An 18,751-nucleotide genomic window follows, 5' to 3' on the forward strand; every position below is an offset into this window, starting at 1 on the left:
CTTTGACCTCTTCCTCCCTGAGTTCGATAAACCTTGGGTGATCCACTTAAGGGAAAACTTGCTGCTGTTCTACAAACCTCTGCTCTTGGAGGCCCAACACTGTCTACAGGAAAAGGAGGGGGAAGTAGACATCAACTACCGCTTGAGTCGCCAGTGATGGCGAAACACGGTATTACCGGTCTGGTACCGGTCTGGTACCGTATAAGCTAAAACGTGCAACACTACAGCCTTAGTACCGGGCTGAAGTCTAGGGCTCACATAACAAATGTCGGTACCGACACCGGTAGACACCGGTAGCACCGATCGAGACGTGTCCTTCATTGAAGGGTTGTGTTTACCAAAGGCAGTAGTACCGCTCCCCAAAGCGGTAGTACCGGTTGGGCGGAACCAGAACATAACGGTTGGATTCGTGGACCCCTATAAAAAGGGGTCTTCTTCACCAGCTCGATTTAGATCTTCTCTCTTCTCTCTCCTCCAAGGTTGATGAGCTGAAATCTTGATGATCTCCCTCCCGATCCATCCAATCAAGCTCAAACTTTGAGGAGTGGTGGAGGAGGTCCCGATCTATACTTCCACCGAGAAAGATTTCGCCAATCCCTCATAATCCTTTGTGGATCTTGTAGCTAGGGTTCCTGAGATGAGCTCCTATGGAGGCTAGCTTGGAGTTGTGCTAGCCCCATAGGGTGTTGGGAGCCTCCGGTGTTGTGGAGCTCGCCCTAACCTTGTGTGAAGGGAATAGCCGCCTCGACCGGCCTTGTTAGTGGAGAAGTGGAAACTCCTTTGTGGGTTTTTTCGAGGAATAAAGTAAAGCCTGTGTGGCTGTTAGACCTTAGTGGTCCACACCTCCTCAACGCAGACGTATTCCCTTTTGTGGAAGGAACTGCGGCGAAACAAATCCCCTCGTCTTCGCTTCCGCCCGATTGTTTCAATCCCTCATACTTGTTCATCTACTTGCTTTACTTGTTCCATTGCATTGCATCATTGTAGGGTGTCATCTTACTTATCAAAGTCACCACCTTTACTTCCGCATTTATAAAACCGAAAAAGAACTAAAAATTGAGTAGCACATATTCACCCCCTCTAGTCGCGCCAATACATTCACTTTCAAATATCAAGAAATATTTAAAGCCACTAATTCTCCATGTATGGATAACAAATAGCTCAATGGTATCTTGTATATAATAAGGTTCATGATAAATCTTTTGTAAGTCAAGCAATTTTATTCATGTTGAACCTAGAAAATGAGTCTATATTTTGTATACATAATTCTAGTTTTCGGTTCGAAGCTGGTTTTACGTAGTGTTGATTAAAACAAGCATAAAAAAATTCATACGAAATCCATTTTATTAAAACAAGCATAAAAAAATCATACGAAATCCATTTTTTTATGTATGTCCACTTAAAAAAAAGTTGTATCTAAATATAGTCATCACAAATCAAGTTAGGGTAGCTGCCCTGCTAGCCGAAGAGGAGTTGCTCACGAGATTGCTAGTGTTTGTCTTCTGAATAATGTTTGTTGTAATGGGGCGATGAAATGAACCCCCTAACTTTCTTTTAGAAAAACTCCTTTAACTTAACGATGTACTGTAACTACTCCCTCCGTCCATAAATAAATAGATACCAAAGATTTTATTTAAATTTGGATGTATCTATACACTAAATCGTGACTAGATACATTCAAATTTAGATAAACTTTTGGCATCTATGTATGGACAGAGGTAGTATTATGGATGATTAATAAACCTTGCAGCAGAGTTGCTGTTGCCCTCGAAGAAAAGTCATGCCTCGGTGAAAAAAGTCTCCCGAAATGGAAAAAAAAAAGTTCCTTGTACCCTTTTTTTTTTTTTTTTTTTGAGACCCCTCGATCTGTGTTATAGCTGTAGCATCTGAACTTATGCACTAACTCAACACCACACTCACACCACACACACGCACACCACTAGTGCACAAGCTTAGACTCTAGAACTATACACACAGCACACATAATTTGGGTGTCCCTAGGAGCTAGTAGTTGTGGCACATATGTGTGGAGGGGATTTTTATTCTGGGGCAGAGCCCCCGGTGAGACACCAGAAAATCGTCCCTCATGGGAATCGATCTCGGGCGGGCAGGCTGGCCACTGCCAAGCCTAGCCACCGCGCTAGCCGCGCGTCCTCAGTTCCTTGTACCCTTCGCTTCCCGACAGTCCCTGCCCTCAATCGAGCCACTTGATCCAAACCGACCTTTCCTAATTTAACCATCTACTGCTACAGTAGACGACGGCTCGCCGGCCGATCAACTTGACGGCTTAATGCGGCCGGCCCGAGTTACCGACACGAACCCCATTCCGGTATCTCCACGCGGCACGCTCTCCAACCTTGACTCGAGATATTTCCCCCCACCACCCTACGCCTACGCCACCGTCCTACAACCTCGCTGCCATCCCGGTCCCACTGATATCTCGTCACATCGGGTCCACACGCCATTGACGAATGCTGTTCCCCGTGCACGCCGTCTGAACTTTGGTGCTACCGTAGCAGATATTCCCCCGACGACAGCGCCGACATGTGGGGCCCAGCTCGCGTCGGCCCACATGTCGGTTTCTTCCACATGGTCGTCTTCCCCGCTGGACTGGACCGGATAGCTCGCCTCGCTACGCTAGGGGTGTGTTTGGTAGCCCGGGTCACCCCAACATCTCCTTCCCACCAGAGACATGCTGAGCTCAGATAGGATGAGGTGAGATTTTGTCCATGTTTGGTAGCCCGTATATGTTGAGAGATTCTCTGGTAAGATGTTGTTTGGTAGCACTTGTATGACCTGAGATATGTTTCCTTGCAATCTACATCCTAGGGCTGATATAAAATTACAACAAGATCCAAAATTTTACACAGAGCTCCCTAAACAGAAAAAGAAAAAAGCAATCGGGTCCTTGACAACCGCATCTGGCCGGAGTGGGCGTCGTCGCCACGAGTGCAGGTCTCCGAGCTAGAGCGGCGGTGCGGGTCTCCGAGCTCGAGCGCGTCGGGCAGAGGCGGATCTCGGGCGCGTCGGGCCGAGGCGGAGCTCCGGCGCGTCGACCTCGCAGGCGGCGCCTCGTCCCCGTGGCGCTCCCCGGCGGCGCGGGTCTCCGAGCTCGAGCGCGTCGGGCAGAGGCGGATCTCGGGCGCGTCGGGCCGAGGCGGAGCTCCGGCGCGTCGACCTCGCAGCGGCGCCTCGTCCCCGTGGCGCTCCCCGGCGGCGCTTGGTTGGCCGTGCGTTTGGTTGGCCGAGAGGAGCTCCGGCGCGTCGGGCCGTGGGTGGTCGACCTCGCAGGCGGCGCTCTGTCCCCGTGGCGCTCCCCGGCGGCGGTTGGTTGGCCGTGCGCTTGGTTGGCCGAGAGGAGGATGGGGGGCAAATGAGAAGAGCGGGTGGGGGTCTGGGGGGGGGTGCGGGGGTGGGGCAGTGGCCTGCTACAGTTTTTTGCGGGACGAGCTCAACCGAGCTGAGGTGAGAAGCTCGATTCGGGCTTCGCAACCGGGCAGGGCTGAAGGGCGTTTTTCGTATGAGGTGGGCACTGCCCAGATAGACCGACCCGACCTAACAAACACTGGATGGCCCAAAATTCTCGGTTGGGAGGAGATATTCTGGGTAGACCCGACCTACCAAACACACCCTAGGTGTTGCGAAGCAGAGTGGATAGACAAAATATTAAAGAACGCCCACAGAAGAAGAAACCAGAGAAGGTTTTGTTATACGTGAATAAATAAAGGCAGCGTGCGCGGTGGGGGTTCACAGGCGACGCGACAGAAAAGGGGAGCGAGAGATCACGAGGTGGGCTTCCTCCTCCGCCCAATCCCCAACCAAAACCGAATCAATCCACCCTCTTTCAAGCTCACCAAGAGCTGCGCTAAAAGGCGAAGCTCTTCTTGGATCACGAGAGGCCCGCCCGCGCGCGCGGGAGCTCGAGCCACCCAGCTTGCCTGTCTGGGATCGAGCGAGCGAGCTAGCTTAGTTAAGCTTCGCGCGCCGGCGGGGAAAGGGAAGAAGGGATGGACCGGGCGGCGCTGACGGTGGGGCCGGGCATGGACATGCCCATAATGCACGACGGCGACCGCTACGAGCTCGTCAAGGACATCGGCTCCGGCAACTTCGGGGTCGCGCGCCTCATGCGCAACCGCGCCGACGGACAGCTCGTCGCCGTCAAGTACATCGACAGAGGGGAGAAGGTACGCGGTTACCGAGCTGCCTCTTCTTCCTCCTCCTTCACGGAATTACAATTTTAGAAACTAACTGATGTTCTGTTGCCTGCTCTGCAGATTGACGAGAACGTGCAGCGGGAGATCATCAACCACCGCTCCCTGCGTCACCCCAACATCATCCGCTTCAAGGAGGTCATCCTCACGCCCACGCACCTCGCCATCGTCATGGAGTACGCATCCGGAGGGGAGCTGTTCGAGCGAATCTGCACAGCCGGAAGGTTCAGCGAGGACGAGGTACATCCAGTACTCCGGCCACCCTGCCTGCCTACTGCTTACATCATCGATCGCCACCACGGCGTTTTCCGATTCCGTGTATACGTCGGCTGCCTACTGATTGCTACCGCTAACCGTTGAAACATTTCTGACTTTTCTCCAGGCGCGTTTCTTCTTCCAGCAGCTGCTGTCTGGAGTCAGCTACTGCCACTCCATGGTACACTCTTTTTCCATTCTTGGTAGAGCTGCAGGGGGAGCGTGCAAGTTGTTGCTTTAGCTACTGAAACTGTTTCCTCTTTTTTCGGCAGCAAGTGTGCCATCGTGACTTGAAGCTGGAGAACACCCTGCTGGACGGGAGCACGGCTCCTCGCCTCAAGATATGCGACTTTGGCTATTCAAAGGTAGTAACACTTGCTCCTCTGTCCCGGTTGTTGGTAATTTTAAGTAATTCAAAATTTCACTCTGCTTACATGCCAAATTGGGAGCTTTTTTTTTTCCCCCGAAATGGAGGGTGAGATCCCCGGCCCTATCCATCGTAAAGATGCATACGGCCTTAACCAAATTGGGAGTGAAGCGCAACCTCGCTGTAGTTTTAACGTGCTGAATTTGTCTCCTCCTGCGTCGATCTGTAACTATGCTCATCTTCGATTGTGTATTTCTGCAGTCTTCGGTTCTTCATTCGCAGCCGAAATCAACTGTCGGAACACCGGCCTACATTGCTCCTGAGGTTCTTCTGAAGAAGGAATATGATGGAAAGGTATGCGATTCAAAGCTACCACTTCTCATCATCTTCTGATCCTGTAGTTTATGTTCATGCCCTTTTCTACACTTGAGCAACCATATTCGTATAATTGTACTGCAAAGTGTCTCCATTTGTGAGATGTAGGATGTATAATCATATTCATACTGTACTTTGTAATGTTAACTACCAACAACTAATTCTTTGTTCCTCGATGAAGATTGCTGATGTGTGGTCATGCGGAGTGACGCTTTACGTTATGCTAGTTGGTGCATACCCCTTTGAGGATCCTGACGAGCCTAAGAACTTCAGGAAGACAATTCAGGTTTCCATTCCAGCGATCTTACTTGCTTGCCCGTCTCCATTCTGTCTGCAAAACTAATGAACATGGTTTTGCAGAGGATATTGAGCGTCCAGTACTCGATTCCAGATTACGTCCACATATCTACCGAGTGCCGAGATCTTATTTCCAAGATATTTGTTGGCAACCCGGCTACTGTAAGTGCTTCTTTAGCTCTGTAGTGCCTGAGTCACTGGATATATTTCATACTGTTTCATTTGAGATAAATGACTGTTGTGCGGACATGCAGAGAATCACAATACCCGAGATAAGAAACCATCCGTGGTTCTTGAAGAATCTCCCTGCTGATCTAGTGGATGATAGCACAATGAGCAACCAGTACGAGGAGCCTGAGCAGCCAATGCAGAGCATGGACGAGATCATGCAGATCCTGGCAGAGGCCACCATACCGGCAGCCGGTTCTCGAATTAACCAGTTCTTGAACGATGGTCTTGATCTCGACGATGACATGGACGACCTTGATTCAGACGCTGACCTTGATGTGGAGAGCAGCGGGGAGATAGTGTACGCTATGTGACGGTGCAGATACCCTCGAAGTAGCCGTGTTTACAATCAGTTTGCCTGCGAGATGACCAAAGATACTCAACACACTCAAGATGAATATATGTATTTCCAGTGTTCTTCAGCGGTTTACCTTGTTGGATGTAATCATGTTTGCTGTAATGCTGTGCGGTAATCTAGTTAGTTTGAGAAATCGCATAGTTTCTGGAACAGTGTGTATCTGTGATCCCGTGTCGGGAACCTAGTTATATTATCCCACCATGTTTGTAGTTTGTACTATGTATAGGCAAATAAGAGACTCCAGTTTGATCAGTTCTTTCCGCAACCTGATATTTCCAGCATGGTGTCTCAGTGATCTATGTGAAGTGAGACCTGAGACAACTTTCATCCTTCGGTTCAGATGAGTTTGTGTGCATCGTGGCTCTTGCTGCGATTCAGTGTATATAGGGTGTGAGATGTGTGCACGCAAACAACTTGAACAATTTCTTAGAGAAGTCCCAATAGTGCAGTACTACCTCCGTTTCAAGGAATAAGGCGCACGCGTACTCCAAGATGAACTTTGACCATAAAAGTTGAGCAACAAAATCTTAATTATATTATATGTATATAGTATCGTTGGATTCGTATTGAAAAACACTTTTTAATGATGTTAATTTCATACAAACATTTCTTATCTATTTAAAGTAATTCCTGATCAAACAAAAAACTCATAAAACGAGGGCGTCTTATTCCTTGAAACGGAGGTAGTAGTACTTAGTAATTTCACAAATAAAGGCTTCGACAGTCAACTTGAGCTTACTTTATTTTGCAATTTCGAGGATTGCATATTAGTAGTACAGTACTATCTGATTTCAGCTTGCCTTGGCGCCATCTGTCCTTTCTCTCCCCAGTCAAAAGGACACATGGCCGATAACAACAGGGCCACGGGATAACGATGTCGCTCTCAGCACAACAGCTTGTCAACCAAACTCAAACCACACAATCCAGATTGACACCAAATTAAGCAAATGCCCTTATTCATACTTCGTCAAGAAGCGCCAGCCCGTCATGCCCATCTCATGTATCAAACAGCTCAAAGCACACAAATCCACAACAATCCTGGATTATTGTCATTCTACAATTTTTCGTACATCAAGCAAGGCATTATTCAAAAAAAACATACATTGGATATGTTACACGGGCAGCATGACCAAACGTTGAAACCCTTAACTTCTATGTGTCAGAAAGGGTTGCAGCCGACACAAGCTATTCAGAGCAAAACACATTACGAAGACATGAGGGGATTGGCCACATGACCAATGAATAGCACCACACCCGTCATGTCTTCTCGGATAACAAAGAGGAAAGGATGATCTGCGACGAAATCCATCTTCACGGGCTCTACTGGCCGTGACCGAAGTGTGACCACTGCAGCAGTTGCTGCGGCAGCCTCGGTTCCTTCTTCGTTCACTTCGACAAATGACTTGTGGAAAACAGATGAGACGTACAAGCTCTTTGCCAATGGCGAATCCACCATCTCCGAAAGATCTGCTTCTGTGCTGAATGGCAGCTGGAGACCCAAACCTTTGAGCAAATCCGATGCTTCAAATCCAAATGATATCTTAAACTTGGGGAGCTTGAATTGCCCCACTGGAACCTTCTGTGTTGGGATATGCTTCTCCATGAAATCTGGTTCGGTGCTCAACTTGTTGGCCAAGTTTGAGAGACCATCTTGTGCTTCAGGAAGAAGAATGTACATGGAGAATTGCCTCTTGTCCCCACCTTGCTGATAAGGGAGCTTAAGTACCTTCAAGCTGTCAGATGCCAAAAGATATTGCTTCTTTGTGGTGGTCATGAATGGTACTTGAACTGAGCTCCCATCAAGAAGGTGGAACTTGTCATCTTTTGTCTTAGATGCATCAAACTTCTCATTCCAAGCTCCTTTGAAATAAAGGGCATTCCCAAGAATCAGTCTAGTGGTATTGTCAACAGAACCTGCAGGAAGGATCTCCTTGATGAGACCTGTTGTGATTTTCTCAACCCACGAGTTCACTTGACCAGCAACTTCAGCAGCCTGGATCAAGGCAAAATATATCAATACTTAGCACAACTGGAAAAAACATTTGACGAAAGCAAAGAAAGGAAGAGAGTATTAAAAAAAGGCCAAATGGTAGATATTATAGTTCCCCCAAACTTTTGACCACCAGAAATTATTTCCTTGCTAACAAGACTGAGAATCCAAGATAGCATACTAACATTTTCATAAAGCATTTCCGTACTCCCTCCAATTCATATAACTTGTCGCAAGAATGAATAAAATATGTCTAGATACATCTATATTAGAGACAATTAATATGAATTGGCGGGAGTAGTAAAATTTACATACCACTGATAAAAGATAGACAGTATTTTTATAGAGAAAAGATATGACAGTTTACATGAGTGTACTGATTTAAAGGGTCATGGTACCATCTTGAAGTAACACGATGCACTACCACTACTGATCTTTCGACATTTCTAATGATTAGTTGATTTTTTGTACATCTTACAAATGGAATTCCCATAATGGCAACAAATGAAAATCACATAAGGAACTTGGCCACAACATCTCAAAATGATACAGAAACCGCAGCTGTACCCTATTTGAAAACATATAAATATGGACCCACAAATTCGGAAGGCCTTAGACATTCCGAATGATCTAAAGGCTGTGCACATCATTTTGATGCAGATGCCAGGGGTATATCCTCCATTTCGAAAAAGAAAAATCTGACATACATACTAGGATGAAGACCCTAAAAGTATAAATATAACTATTCCTCAGCCTTCAAGAGCACACTGAAATTTACACTTCTTACAAGATACTTTGCTCACAAAAGTAACAGTCTGGCTATCCCTAAATCACACTGGTGCAAGGTCCAACGTGTAAATAAGGTAAACTCCAAAGAGAAGATTTTACCATAAGTTCACAAGAGCAGAAGAGCAAAATATAGAGAAGCGCCCCAAACTATATATGCCTATACGTACTAAAAATACAAGAAGCAAAAACATCCCATAAAGAGTAGTACTTCCAAAGTTCCATTAATTTGTACACTTAAATACTTACGTTTGACAAACTGGCAAGGTATTATTAATATGTTCATCACATATTCAAGATGCAAAGAGAAGGAAACTGCACAAGCTTGAACGAACTGTCGACCATTCAGTCCAACCTATTGCAATCTACCAAAACAACCTAAAGACTGGAGGCTTCGGCACTGCTCTATAGCTAGTTAGCTACCTATGGGCATAAATCTCCTAGAGTTCAGAAAAATTGTATAGAAATCAACACTAAATTACAAATCTACAATGGTTACAGATTTATAGAAATGCCAACATATATTAGTCTCTACATCACAGCAGCACGCCGAAGTGTAGAAAAAAGAATAAACAAACAGGCAGCTAGAGATATTCTCAGATAAAAAAAGCTAGAGATGTCCACAGATAATGAACAAATCTCTAAATTTTTTTTCTGGTGGAACTAGCTAGGCAAGCTAGGAAGGGGATCACCTTATTTTGGAAGTCCACGGACTGTGTCTCGGCCTTGTACTTGCCCACAGCGAGATCCTTGAAGGCAGGCTTGAGCTGGAGCGACGCGTCGACAAAGACGCCGTTGGCGAAGGCGACGCGCGGGCCGCCGGCGGCGGAAGCGTCAGCGAGCACGACCTGCACGACCTGCTCGGAGAGCGCGTGGAGGCCCTCAGCCTGCCCTGGACCAGCGGCCCCGAGCGTGGCGGCGAGCTGGTCGCGGGTGGCGCCGCCAGCGCCGGCGGCGACGAGGCTGAGCGCGACGTGGAGGGAGAGCGGGGAGAAGGCCGTGTTGCCGGAAGGGCCCTTTGAGTCGGAGGTTGAGGAGATGGCGGAGGCGACGCGGAAGGCGAAGCGGGTCTGGTGCTCGATGGAGAGGCGGATGTCGGTGGTCGCCATGGCCGAGGTGGTGGTTCGTCGGACTGCAGAAGAGGGGATGAACGGAAGTGCAAATTTAAGGACTCTACTTTTTATGTGTGGAATTTGTCTCCTCCTGAATCGATCTGTTACTCTGTTCATCTTTGTTCTGTATATTTCTGTAGTCTTCGGTTCTTCATTCGCAGCCCAAATCAACTGTTGGAACACCGGCATACATAGCTCCTGAGATTCTTCTGAAGAAGGAATATGATGCAATTATGCAAAGGTATGGGATTCCAAGTTACCACTTTTTATCATCTCCTGATCCTGTTGTACATATTGTCTGATATGTGTTCATACCCTTTTGTTTCGAAATGGGGTGATTCCCGCCTCATCAATTGATGCATACAACTCTTTACTAAAATAAGTTAATATTAAAGCAGTACATAATTATTACAGCTCAAGGATCACTTAGAGTCTCAACATGAATAAGCCACATAAAAAAAGCTGAAAGAAAAAAAGCGATAAAGCATCATGATGTAACTTGCTTCTCAGACCGCCAACCGCATTGGCGGTAAAAATCTCATACCTATATCCCAACCTTTCTCCGCCGGCTGCAGGAAGAACCACATACGGATCCAATGCATGATCAAAAGGATAACCTGAAGAAAAGATGGAAAGCTTCTTTTATTAAATATAAACGGACTGTCCATATAGCCTACAATAAAGCGTACACACCAACTCTAATGTGACCTTTATATTTTTTTAGTACTCCATTTAACCAATTTCTAAACAAATTTGAGAACTAGTCGGAGGAGGTAAATTAAATGTCATATGAATAATCCTCCAAATAACTTTGGCAAAAGGGTATGAAAAAAATATTGTATTGTTTCTTCTTGGTCACAAAAACTACATTTAGTGCAACCATGCCAATTCCATTTGCAAAGATTATCTTTGGTTAAAATCACTTTCTTTTAGAGGAATCACATAAAAATTCTGATTTTAAGTGGAACCTTAATCTTTGAAATATATATTTTTAGGTAACCTATGTGTCCATTAAGCAAGTTTAGGTACAGATTAACATTGAACAAACCAGAAGTAGTTATCGACCACCTAAAGACATCTTGTGTGTCAGTCAGTTGAAACATCATGAGGCGTGTAACTAGATGAACCCATCTATCCCATTTTTTTCCTGATAAAACTCTCCTGAATCCTATGTTTAGAGGTGTTGACCCATGACATGTGCAGATGTGCTACCGTAACATTTGTATGATTAACAATATTGTAAAGATTCGGATACTGATCCTTAACAGGCAAGTTCCCTAGCCAGATTTCCCTCCAAAATATAGTATTTTGGCCATTCCCTACTACAAGAGACCCTCTTTTGAAGAAATCATCTTTGATATTCATTAAACCTTCCAACACAGAGCTGTTGGCTTCACGGTAACCTGAGAAAGTGTCTTAGTTTTCAAATATTTGTTTTGGAGTAGCTCTAGCCACACTCCTTCGTCCATAAGTTTGTATAGCCACTTGCTAAATAAACTTTTGTTTTTTTAGTTCTCCTAATCTTCCCTGATCTTCGGATGTACAAATAAACTTCCATCTTGTTAGTCTATATTTTCTTTTGTGTTCATCGCTTTGCCAAACAAAAAGATCTGAAGAAGTCTAGCTTCTTTCCTACTCTTGAGTAACTATATTTGTACAATTGTATTGCAAAGTATATACTGTACATTGTAATGTTAAGTATAAACAACTAATTCTTTGTTCCTCGATGAAGATTGCTGATGTGTGGTCATGCGGAGTGACGCTTTATGTTATGCTAGTCGGTGCATATCCCTACGAGGATCCTGATGAGCCTAACAATTTCACGAAGACAATTCAGGTTTCCATTCCAGCCAACGTAATCACTTATCCGTCTCCATTCTGACCACAAACTAATGAGCTTGATTTTCCAGAGGATATTGAGCGTGCAGTACTCGATTCCAGATTACCTGCATATCTACCGAGTGCCGAGATCTTATTTCGAAGATATTTGTTGGCAACCCGGCTACCGTGAGTACATCTTTAGCTGTGTAGTGTTGAGTCACTGGAAATTTCATACTGCTTCATTTGAGATAAGTGACCACTATTGTGTGGACATGCAGAGAATCACAAGATAAAACACCATCCGTGGTTCTTGAAGAATCTCCCAGCCGACCTAGTGGATGATAGTACATGAGCAACCAATACGAAGAGCCTGAGCAGCCAATGCAGATCCTGGCAGAGGCCACACCATTCCAGCAGCTGGTTCTCGAATCAACCAGTTCTTGAACGATGGTTTTGACATCGATGATGACATGGATGACCTTGATTCAGATGCTGACCTTGACGTGAACAGCAGCGGGGAGATAGTATACGCTATACAACGGTGCGGATACCTCGAAGTAGCCATGTTTACGGTCAGTTTGCCTGCGAGATGACCAAAGATACTCAACACACTCAAGATGAATATATGTATTTCCAGTGTTGTACAACGGTTTACCTTGTTGGATGTAGTCATATTTGCTGTAATGCTGTGCAATAATCTAGTTAGTTTGAGAAATCACACAGTATCTGGAACAGTGCCTATCTGTGATCCCGTGAACTAAGGGACGGGAACCTAGTTATATTATCTCACAAGTTTGTAGTTTGTACCATGTAAGGCAAATAAGAGACACTCCAGTTTGATCAGTTCGTTCTGCAACCTGATATTTCCAGCATGTTGTCTCAGTGATCTATGTGAAGTGAGACCTGAGACAACTTTCATTCTTCGGTCCAGATGAGTTTGTGCGCATCGTGGCTCTTGCTGTGATTCAGTGTATATAGGTTGTAGGGTGTGCAGATGTGTGCACGCAAACTTGAACTGTTTCTTGGAGAAATCCCATTAGTGCGGTAGTACTTAATAATTTCACAAATAAAGGCTTCGACAGTCAACTTGTGCTTACATTATTTTGCAATTTTGAGTAGTGCATATTAGTAGTATCTGGTTTCAGCTTGCCTTGGGCGCCATCTGTCCTTCTCTCCCCAGTCAAAAGGACACATGACTGGTAACAACAGGGCCACGAGCCCACGAGACAACAACGTCGCTCTCAACAGCTTGTCAACCAAACTCAAATAACACAATCTAGATTGATAAAACAACCCAGGTCAATCACCAAATTAAGCAAATGCCCTTGTTCATACTTTGTGAAGAAGCGCCTGCCCATCATGCCCATCTCATCTTTCAAGCAGTTCGAAGCACATAATTCCGCAACAATCCTGGATTACTATCATCATTCTACAACCTTTCGTACATCAAGCAAGGCATTATTTGAAACCAAAAACATAAACTGCATTTATTACACAGGCAGCATGATCAAATGTTGAAACCCTTAACTTCCATGTGTCAGACAAGGTCGCGGCCCACATAAGCTACTCAGAGCGGAACACATTACGAAGACACAAGGGGATTGGCCACATGACCAATGAATAGCACCACACCCGTGATGTCTTCTCGGATAATGAAGAGGAAAGGGTGATCTGCGACGAAATCCATCTTTACGGGCTCTAGTGGCAATGACCTGAGTGTGACCACTGCAGCAGTTGCTGCGGCAGCCTCGGTTCCTTCTTCGTTCACTTCGACAAACGACTTGTGGAAAACAGATGAGACGTACAAGCTCTTTGCCAACGGCGAATCCACCATCTCCGAAAGATCTGCTTCTGCACTGAATGGCAGCTGGAGACCCAAACCTTTGAGCAAATCCGACGCTTCAAATCCAAACGATATCTTGAACTTGGGGAGCTTGAATTGCCCCACTGGAACCTTCTGTGTTGGGATATGCTTCTCCATGAACTCTGGTTCGGTGCTCAACTTGTTGGCCAAGTTTGACAGACCATCCTGTGCTTCTGGAAGAAGAATGTACATGGAGAATTGCCTCTTGTCCTCACCTTGCTGGTAAGGGAGCTTAAGTACCTTCAAGCTGTCAGAAGCCAAAAGATATTGCTTCTTTGTGGTGGTCATGAATGGTACTTGAACTGAGCTTCCATCAAGAAGGTGGAACTTGTCATCTTTTGTCTTAGATGCATCAAACTTCTCATTCCAAGCTCCTTTGAAATAAAGGGCATTCCCAAGAACCAGTCTAGTGGTATTGTCAACAGAACCTGCAGGAAGGATCTCCTTGATGAGACCTGTTGTGATTTTCTCAACCCACGAGTTCACTTGACCAGCAACTTCAGCAGCCTGGATCAAGGCAAAATATATTAATACTTAGCACAACTGGAAAAAACATTTGACGAAAGCAAAGAAAGGAAGAGAGTATAAAAAAAGGCCAAATGGTAGATATTATAGTTCCCCCAAACTTTTGACCACCAGAAATTATTTCCTTGCTAACAAGACTGAGAATCCAAGATAGCATACTAACATTTTCATAAAGCATTTCCGTACTCCCTCCAATTCATATTACTTGTCGCAAGAATGAATAAAATATGTCTAGATACATCTATATTAGAGACAATTAATATGAATCGACGGGAGTAGTAAAATTTACATACCACTGATAAAAGATAGACAGTATTTTTATAGAGAAAAGATAAGACAGTTTACATGAGTATACTGATTTAAAGGGTCATGGTACCATCTTGAAGTAACACAATGCACTACCACTACTGATCTTTCGACATTTCGAATGATTAGTTGATTTTTTGTACATCTTACAAATGGAATTCCCATAATGGCAACAAATGAAAATCACATAAGGAACTTGGCCACAACATCTCAACATGATACAGAAACCGCAGCTGTACCCTATTTGAGAACATATAAATATGGACCCACAAATTTGGAAGGCCTTAGACATTCCGAATGACCTAAAGGGTGTGTGCATCATTTTGATGCAGATGCCAGGGGTATATCCTCCATTTCGAAAAAGAAAAATCTGACATACGTACTAGGATGAAGACCCTAAAAGTATAAATATAACCAAATTCCTCAGCCTTCAAGAGCACACTGAAATTTACACTTCTTACAAGATACTTTGCTCACAAAAGTAACAGTCTGGCTATCCCTAAATCACACTGGTGCAAGGTCCAAAGTGTAAATAAGGTAAACTCCAAAGAGAAGATTTTACCATTAGTTCACAAGAGCAGTAGAACTAAATATAGAGAAGCGCCCCAAACTATATGCCTACACGTACTAAAAATACAAGAAGCAAAACATCCCATAAAGAGTAATACTTCCAAAGTTCCATTAATTTGTACACTTAAATACTTACGTTTGACAAACTGGCCAGGTATTAATATGTTCATCACATATTCAAGCTACAAAGAGAAGGAAACTGCACAAGCTTGAATGAACTGTCGACCATTCAGTCCAACCTATTGCAATCTACCAAAACAACCTAAAGACTGGAGGCTTCGGCACTGCTCTATAGCTAGTTAGCTACCTATGGGCATATATCTGCACAACAGTACTAAAGCTCCTAGAGTTCAGAAAAATTGGATAGAAATCAACACTAAATTACAAATCTACAATGGTTACAGATTTACAGAAATGCCAACATATATTAGTCTCTACATCACAGCAGCACGCCGAACTGTAGAAAAGGAATAAACAAACAAGCAGCTAGAGATATCCTCAAATAAAAAAAGCTAGCGATGCCCACAGATAATGAACAAATCTCTATTTTTTTTTCTGGTGGAACTAGCTAGGCAAGCTAGGAAGGGGATCACCTTATTTTGGAAGTCCACGGACTGTGTCTCGGCCTTGTACTTGCCCACAGCGAGATCCTTGAAGGCAGGCTTGAGCTGGAGCGACGCATCGACAAAGACGCCGTTGGCGAAGGCGACGCGCGGGCCGCCGGCGGCGGAAGCGTCAGCGAGCACGACCTGCACGACCTGCTCGGAGAGCGCGTGGAGGCCCTCAGCCTGCCCTGGACCTGCGGCCCCGAGCGTGGCGGCGAGCTGGTCGCGGGTGGCGCCGCCAGCGCCGGCGGCGACGAGGCTGAGCGCGACGTGGAGGGAGAGCGGCGAGAAGGCGGTGTTTCCGGAAGGGCCCTTGGAGTCGGAGGATGAGGAGATGGCGGAGGCGAGGCGGAAGGCGAAGCGGGTCTGGTGCTCGATGGAGAGGCGGATGTCGGTGGTCGCCATGGCGGAGGTGGTGGTTCGCCGGACTGGAGAAGAGGGGATGAACTGGAAGTGGAAGTTGAAGGAGTTGAGGGTGTTCCGTGGCTATTTCACGGGTGCCTGAGAAAGAGTAGAAAGGGATCGTTTGTGTATTACATTTAGAGATGAAGGGTGCTTTTATAAAGATGACAACGGAAAGGCAGGGGCCGCGTGTTCTGTCTCGCAGGATCCGGGGACAGGCAGCACCGTGTTCGTGGGCAGTTTTTTTTCTAAGGAAAACGTGTGTGCTTTATTAATCAACCCGTACCTCAACCTCTTCGTTTTTTCTTAGAACTTTAAACTTTTTTTTTGTATTAACTGTTAGCTGACACGGAAGCATTCTATTACGAGGACATCCGAGAGGCTGCGTCTAAAACAAACTTCATCCGACGGATCTTAAGATTCACGAAGTCACCACAAGCGTCTCGTTGTCGGTGGGAACGTCATCTCCCACTGAAAAATATTCCGCTTTTAATGAGACATCAAAGTGTCAAACCTAAGGTTTGAACTTTGGCAGACTAGGGTGCCACTGTCCTCCTAACCACCCAACCACAGGTTGGTTCTCTCCTCACTGGTAATCTACTTATGTACTCAATTGTGTAGTTAGAGCATCTCTAACAGAGCCCGTAAAAAGTGGAACCGAAAAACACGAGTTCGGTGGACCGAACTCGTGTTTACGGGCCGGAAAATGGCAAGCGCAGAACAGAGCCCGTAACGAAAACTGAATAACAGAATATTCTGTTTTACAGTTTGGGTTTACGGGGTCTGTTCTGCGCCCGGGGCTTCCGAACCCGTAAAAACAAGGTTTATGAAATTGATTTGCATATGATCGATCAAAGCTGAACGTTTAAAACACAAATAAATCATGCATAGTTCATAGTACAGACATCAAATGACACAACCAAATGACACAGTTCATAGTTCACCATCAGATCTAACCGCCGGCATCAAACATAGGCAGTACCGCCATCAGCACCATCGGCAGTACCTCCTGGAGTCACATCGGCACCACCTCCTGGAGGCACATCGGCAGCAGCAGTTGCCTCTTGACGAGCAGCTCTTCGCCTCGCCGTGATCTCCGCCGAGGTCTCCTTCCACCACTCCAGCTGAACCTCATTCATTTCCTTCGTGTTCATCATCAAGATTGCCCTCTCTTCGGCCAATAGTAGCTTCGTTGCTTTGGCCTTCTTCACATCGATCCTCATCTCCTCCAACTTGGCTTTGGTCTTTGCTTCCTCTCGGCTGGCTTTAAGCTTTGCAAGGCTCACCTCCTTCTTCGTCTCGATGATGACACGCTTGGTCTCCAAAGTCTTGATCGCTATCACCTCCTTCGACTTCATCATTTGATCAAACTTGTCCCTCAACAATGCAGCCTCCCCCTCGAGCCTTATCCTTTCCTTCGCTTTCTTGTTCCCCTCCGGCTTGTCGGCGTTCCTGCCATCCTTCTCGTCCTCGGTGTCGTCGAGCGCAACCATCGCAGCCTTCTTCGGAGCGACCTCTTCATCCCTCAACTTCCACTTGGGAAGGTGTTGGAGCACATCAAAACAATGACGCATGGTGAAGCTCTTGCCTTTGCTGCCGGCCATGTCTCTGTACCTAGCATCGGCAATGTGATCCTACATATGCAAAAGGAACCAACAAATCGTCAATATCTCACCAACGCTAAAACTAGAATTTGCTTTCTGAAATATGCACTCACATATTCGTCGACAGTTGCCCCGCTAGGAGGATTGGACACCACTTGGTCCATTGCTACTGCCCACCGGCTACACTCCGGTTTGATCGCGTCCCAACGACCTTTGAGGGATCGGTAGGTGCGATCGACATGATGGCGAACACGCGACATGAGCTTGTGGAACTTGTCCTCGATGCGCTGCCAGTAGCGCTTGCCTGTCACTACAAGAAATCTGCCATAAGTTGACAAAATAAAGGTGTCACTGAAACGTCACTTATGGCTACTTGTGACGTTACGGTGACGCTTTTCAAAACGTCGAAAGCTGGGAGTCAGCAGTGACTGCTTAAGACGTTCCACTTGAAAACGTCGTAGAGCTTTGTGACGTTTTAAAATGTCACTGCCGGCATGACGTTCCCAAAACGTCATGGGCACCTGCCCCCGAGTCCAGCGTGGCAATCCGACGTGGCAAAATTATGACGAATTAGAAACGTCGTTATCTGAATTCAGCCCGATCCATTGAGCTCCTTATGTGGGCTGAGCCCATTAGTACTGATTATTTTTTTCGGCTTTGTTGGGCCTTGGCCCGTAACTAGCCCAATTACCTCGGCCTTTTTAGCTTATTTTTTTTGGCCAATTACATATAGAGACCCCACGTGTCAGGTTTCATTTTCCCATTGGTCCCATTTGTCAGCATTTATTTCACACGATCTGATAATATTTAGACGCCAAAAGATGAATACATGAAGTCTATTCCAATATTTTTCCAAAAAACACATACAGGAATGACGAGGCTGCAGCTGAATCCAAAGGATAATGAAAACAAACCGGCAAGACTATTACAGCACGCAACATCCATCGAGTCAAATCATAAGAACCAAAGCATGCCATTCTAGACGGCCGGAATCGGCTGTCATAACCTAACTTCCAGGTCACCTTCTTAATGATGCATCATCAGGAACTCTCCGCTCCACCAACCGCACAGCAAC

The 18,751-nt window shown here is 45.8% G+C and overlaps 3 protein-coding genes and 1 long non-coding RNA gene across 6 annotated transcripts; 1 reads left to right on the forward strand and 3 right to left on the reverse strand.

Moving 5' to 3' along the window:
* The first annotated feature begins 3,728 nt into the window (after nucleotides 1-3,728).
* Nucleotides 3,729-12,602, forward strand: LOC127293837 (serine/threonine-protein kinase SAPK10). Of its 3 annotated transcripts, none has more exons than XM_051323525.2 (8): nucleotides 3,729-4,184; nucleotides 4,275-4,451; nucleotides 4,594-4,647; nucleotides 4,739-4,831; nucleotides 5,095-5,187; nucleotides 11,712-11,816; nucleotides 11,890-11,986; nucleotides 12,079-12,602. In XM_051323525.2, exons 1-8 carry the CDS (start codon nucleotides 4,008-4,010, stop codon nucleotides 12,150-12,152), a joined length of 870 nt encoding a protein of 289 aa, XP_051179485.1. In that variant the 5' UTR covers nucleotides 3,729-4,007; the 3' UTR covers nucleotides 12,153-12,602. The 3 variants fall into 3 exon arrangements, with proteins under 3 accessions (XP_051179485.1, XP_051179484.1, XP_051179483.1); XM_051323524.2 differs by lacking the exon at nucleotides 11,712-11,816 and adding an exon at nucleotides 5,390-5,494 and having other exon boundaries at nucleotides 3,734-4,184; XM_051323523.2 differs by lacking the exons at nucleotides 11,712-11,816; nucleotides 11,890-11,986; nucleotides 12,079-12,602 and adding exons at nucleotides 5,390-5,494; nucleotides 5,569-5,667; nucleotides 5,760-6,343 and having other exon boundaries at nucleotides 3,741-4,184.
* Nucleotides 6,172-6,540, reverse strand: LOC127293838 (uncharacterized). The gene is made up of 2 exons (XR_007846171.1): nucleotides 6,414-6,540; nucleotides 6,172-6,357 (listed from the first exon to the last, which is right to left on the reverse strand). It is a non-coding gene; the product is annotated as an uncharacterized lncRNA (long non-coding RNA).
* LOC127293836 (serpin-ZX) lies at nucleotides 7,107-10,119 on the reverse strand. The gene is made up of 2 exons (XM_051323513.2): nucleotides 9,560-10,119; nucleotides 7,107-8,084 (listed from the first exon to the last, which is right to left on the reverse strand). The coding sequence occupies exons 1-2, from the start codon at nucleotides 10,094-10,096 to the stop codon at nucleotides 7,296-7,298; spliced, it is 1,326 nt and encodes a 441-aa protein (XP_051179473.2). The 5' UTR covers nucleotides 10,097-10,119; the 3' UTR covers nucleotides 7,107-7,295.
* Nucleotides 12,603-13,102: 500 nt separating the features above from the next.
* Nucleotides 13,103-16,250, reverse strand: LOC139829938 (serpin-ZX). The gene is made up of 2 exons (XM_051323522.2): nucleotides 15,659-16,250; nucleotides 13,103-14,171 (listed from the first exon to the last, which is right to left on the reverse strand). Exons 1-2 carry the CDS (start codon nucleotides 16,073-16,075, stop codon nucleotides 13,383-13,385), a joined length of 1,206 nt encoding a protein of 401 aa, XP_051179482.2. The 5' UTR covers nucleotides 16,076-16,250; the 3' UTR covers nucleotides 13,103-13,382.
* Between the last annotated feature and the right edge of the window lie 2,501 nt (nucleotides 16,251-18,751).

The sequence above is a fragment of the Lolium perenne genome, chromosome 4 (genome assembly GCF_019359855.2).
Source record: "Lolium perenne isolate Kyuss_39 chromosome 4, Kyuss_2.0, whole genome shotgun sequence".
Taxonomy (NCBI): Eukaryota; Viridiplantae; Streptophyta; class Magnoliopsida; order Poales; family Poaceae; genus Lolium; species Lolium perenne.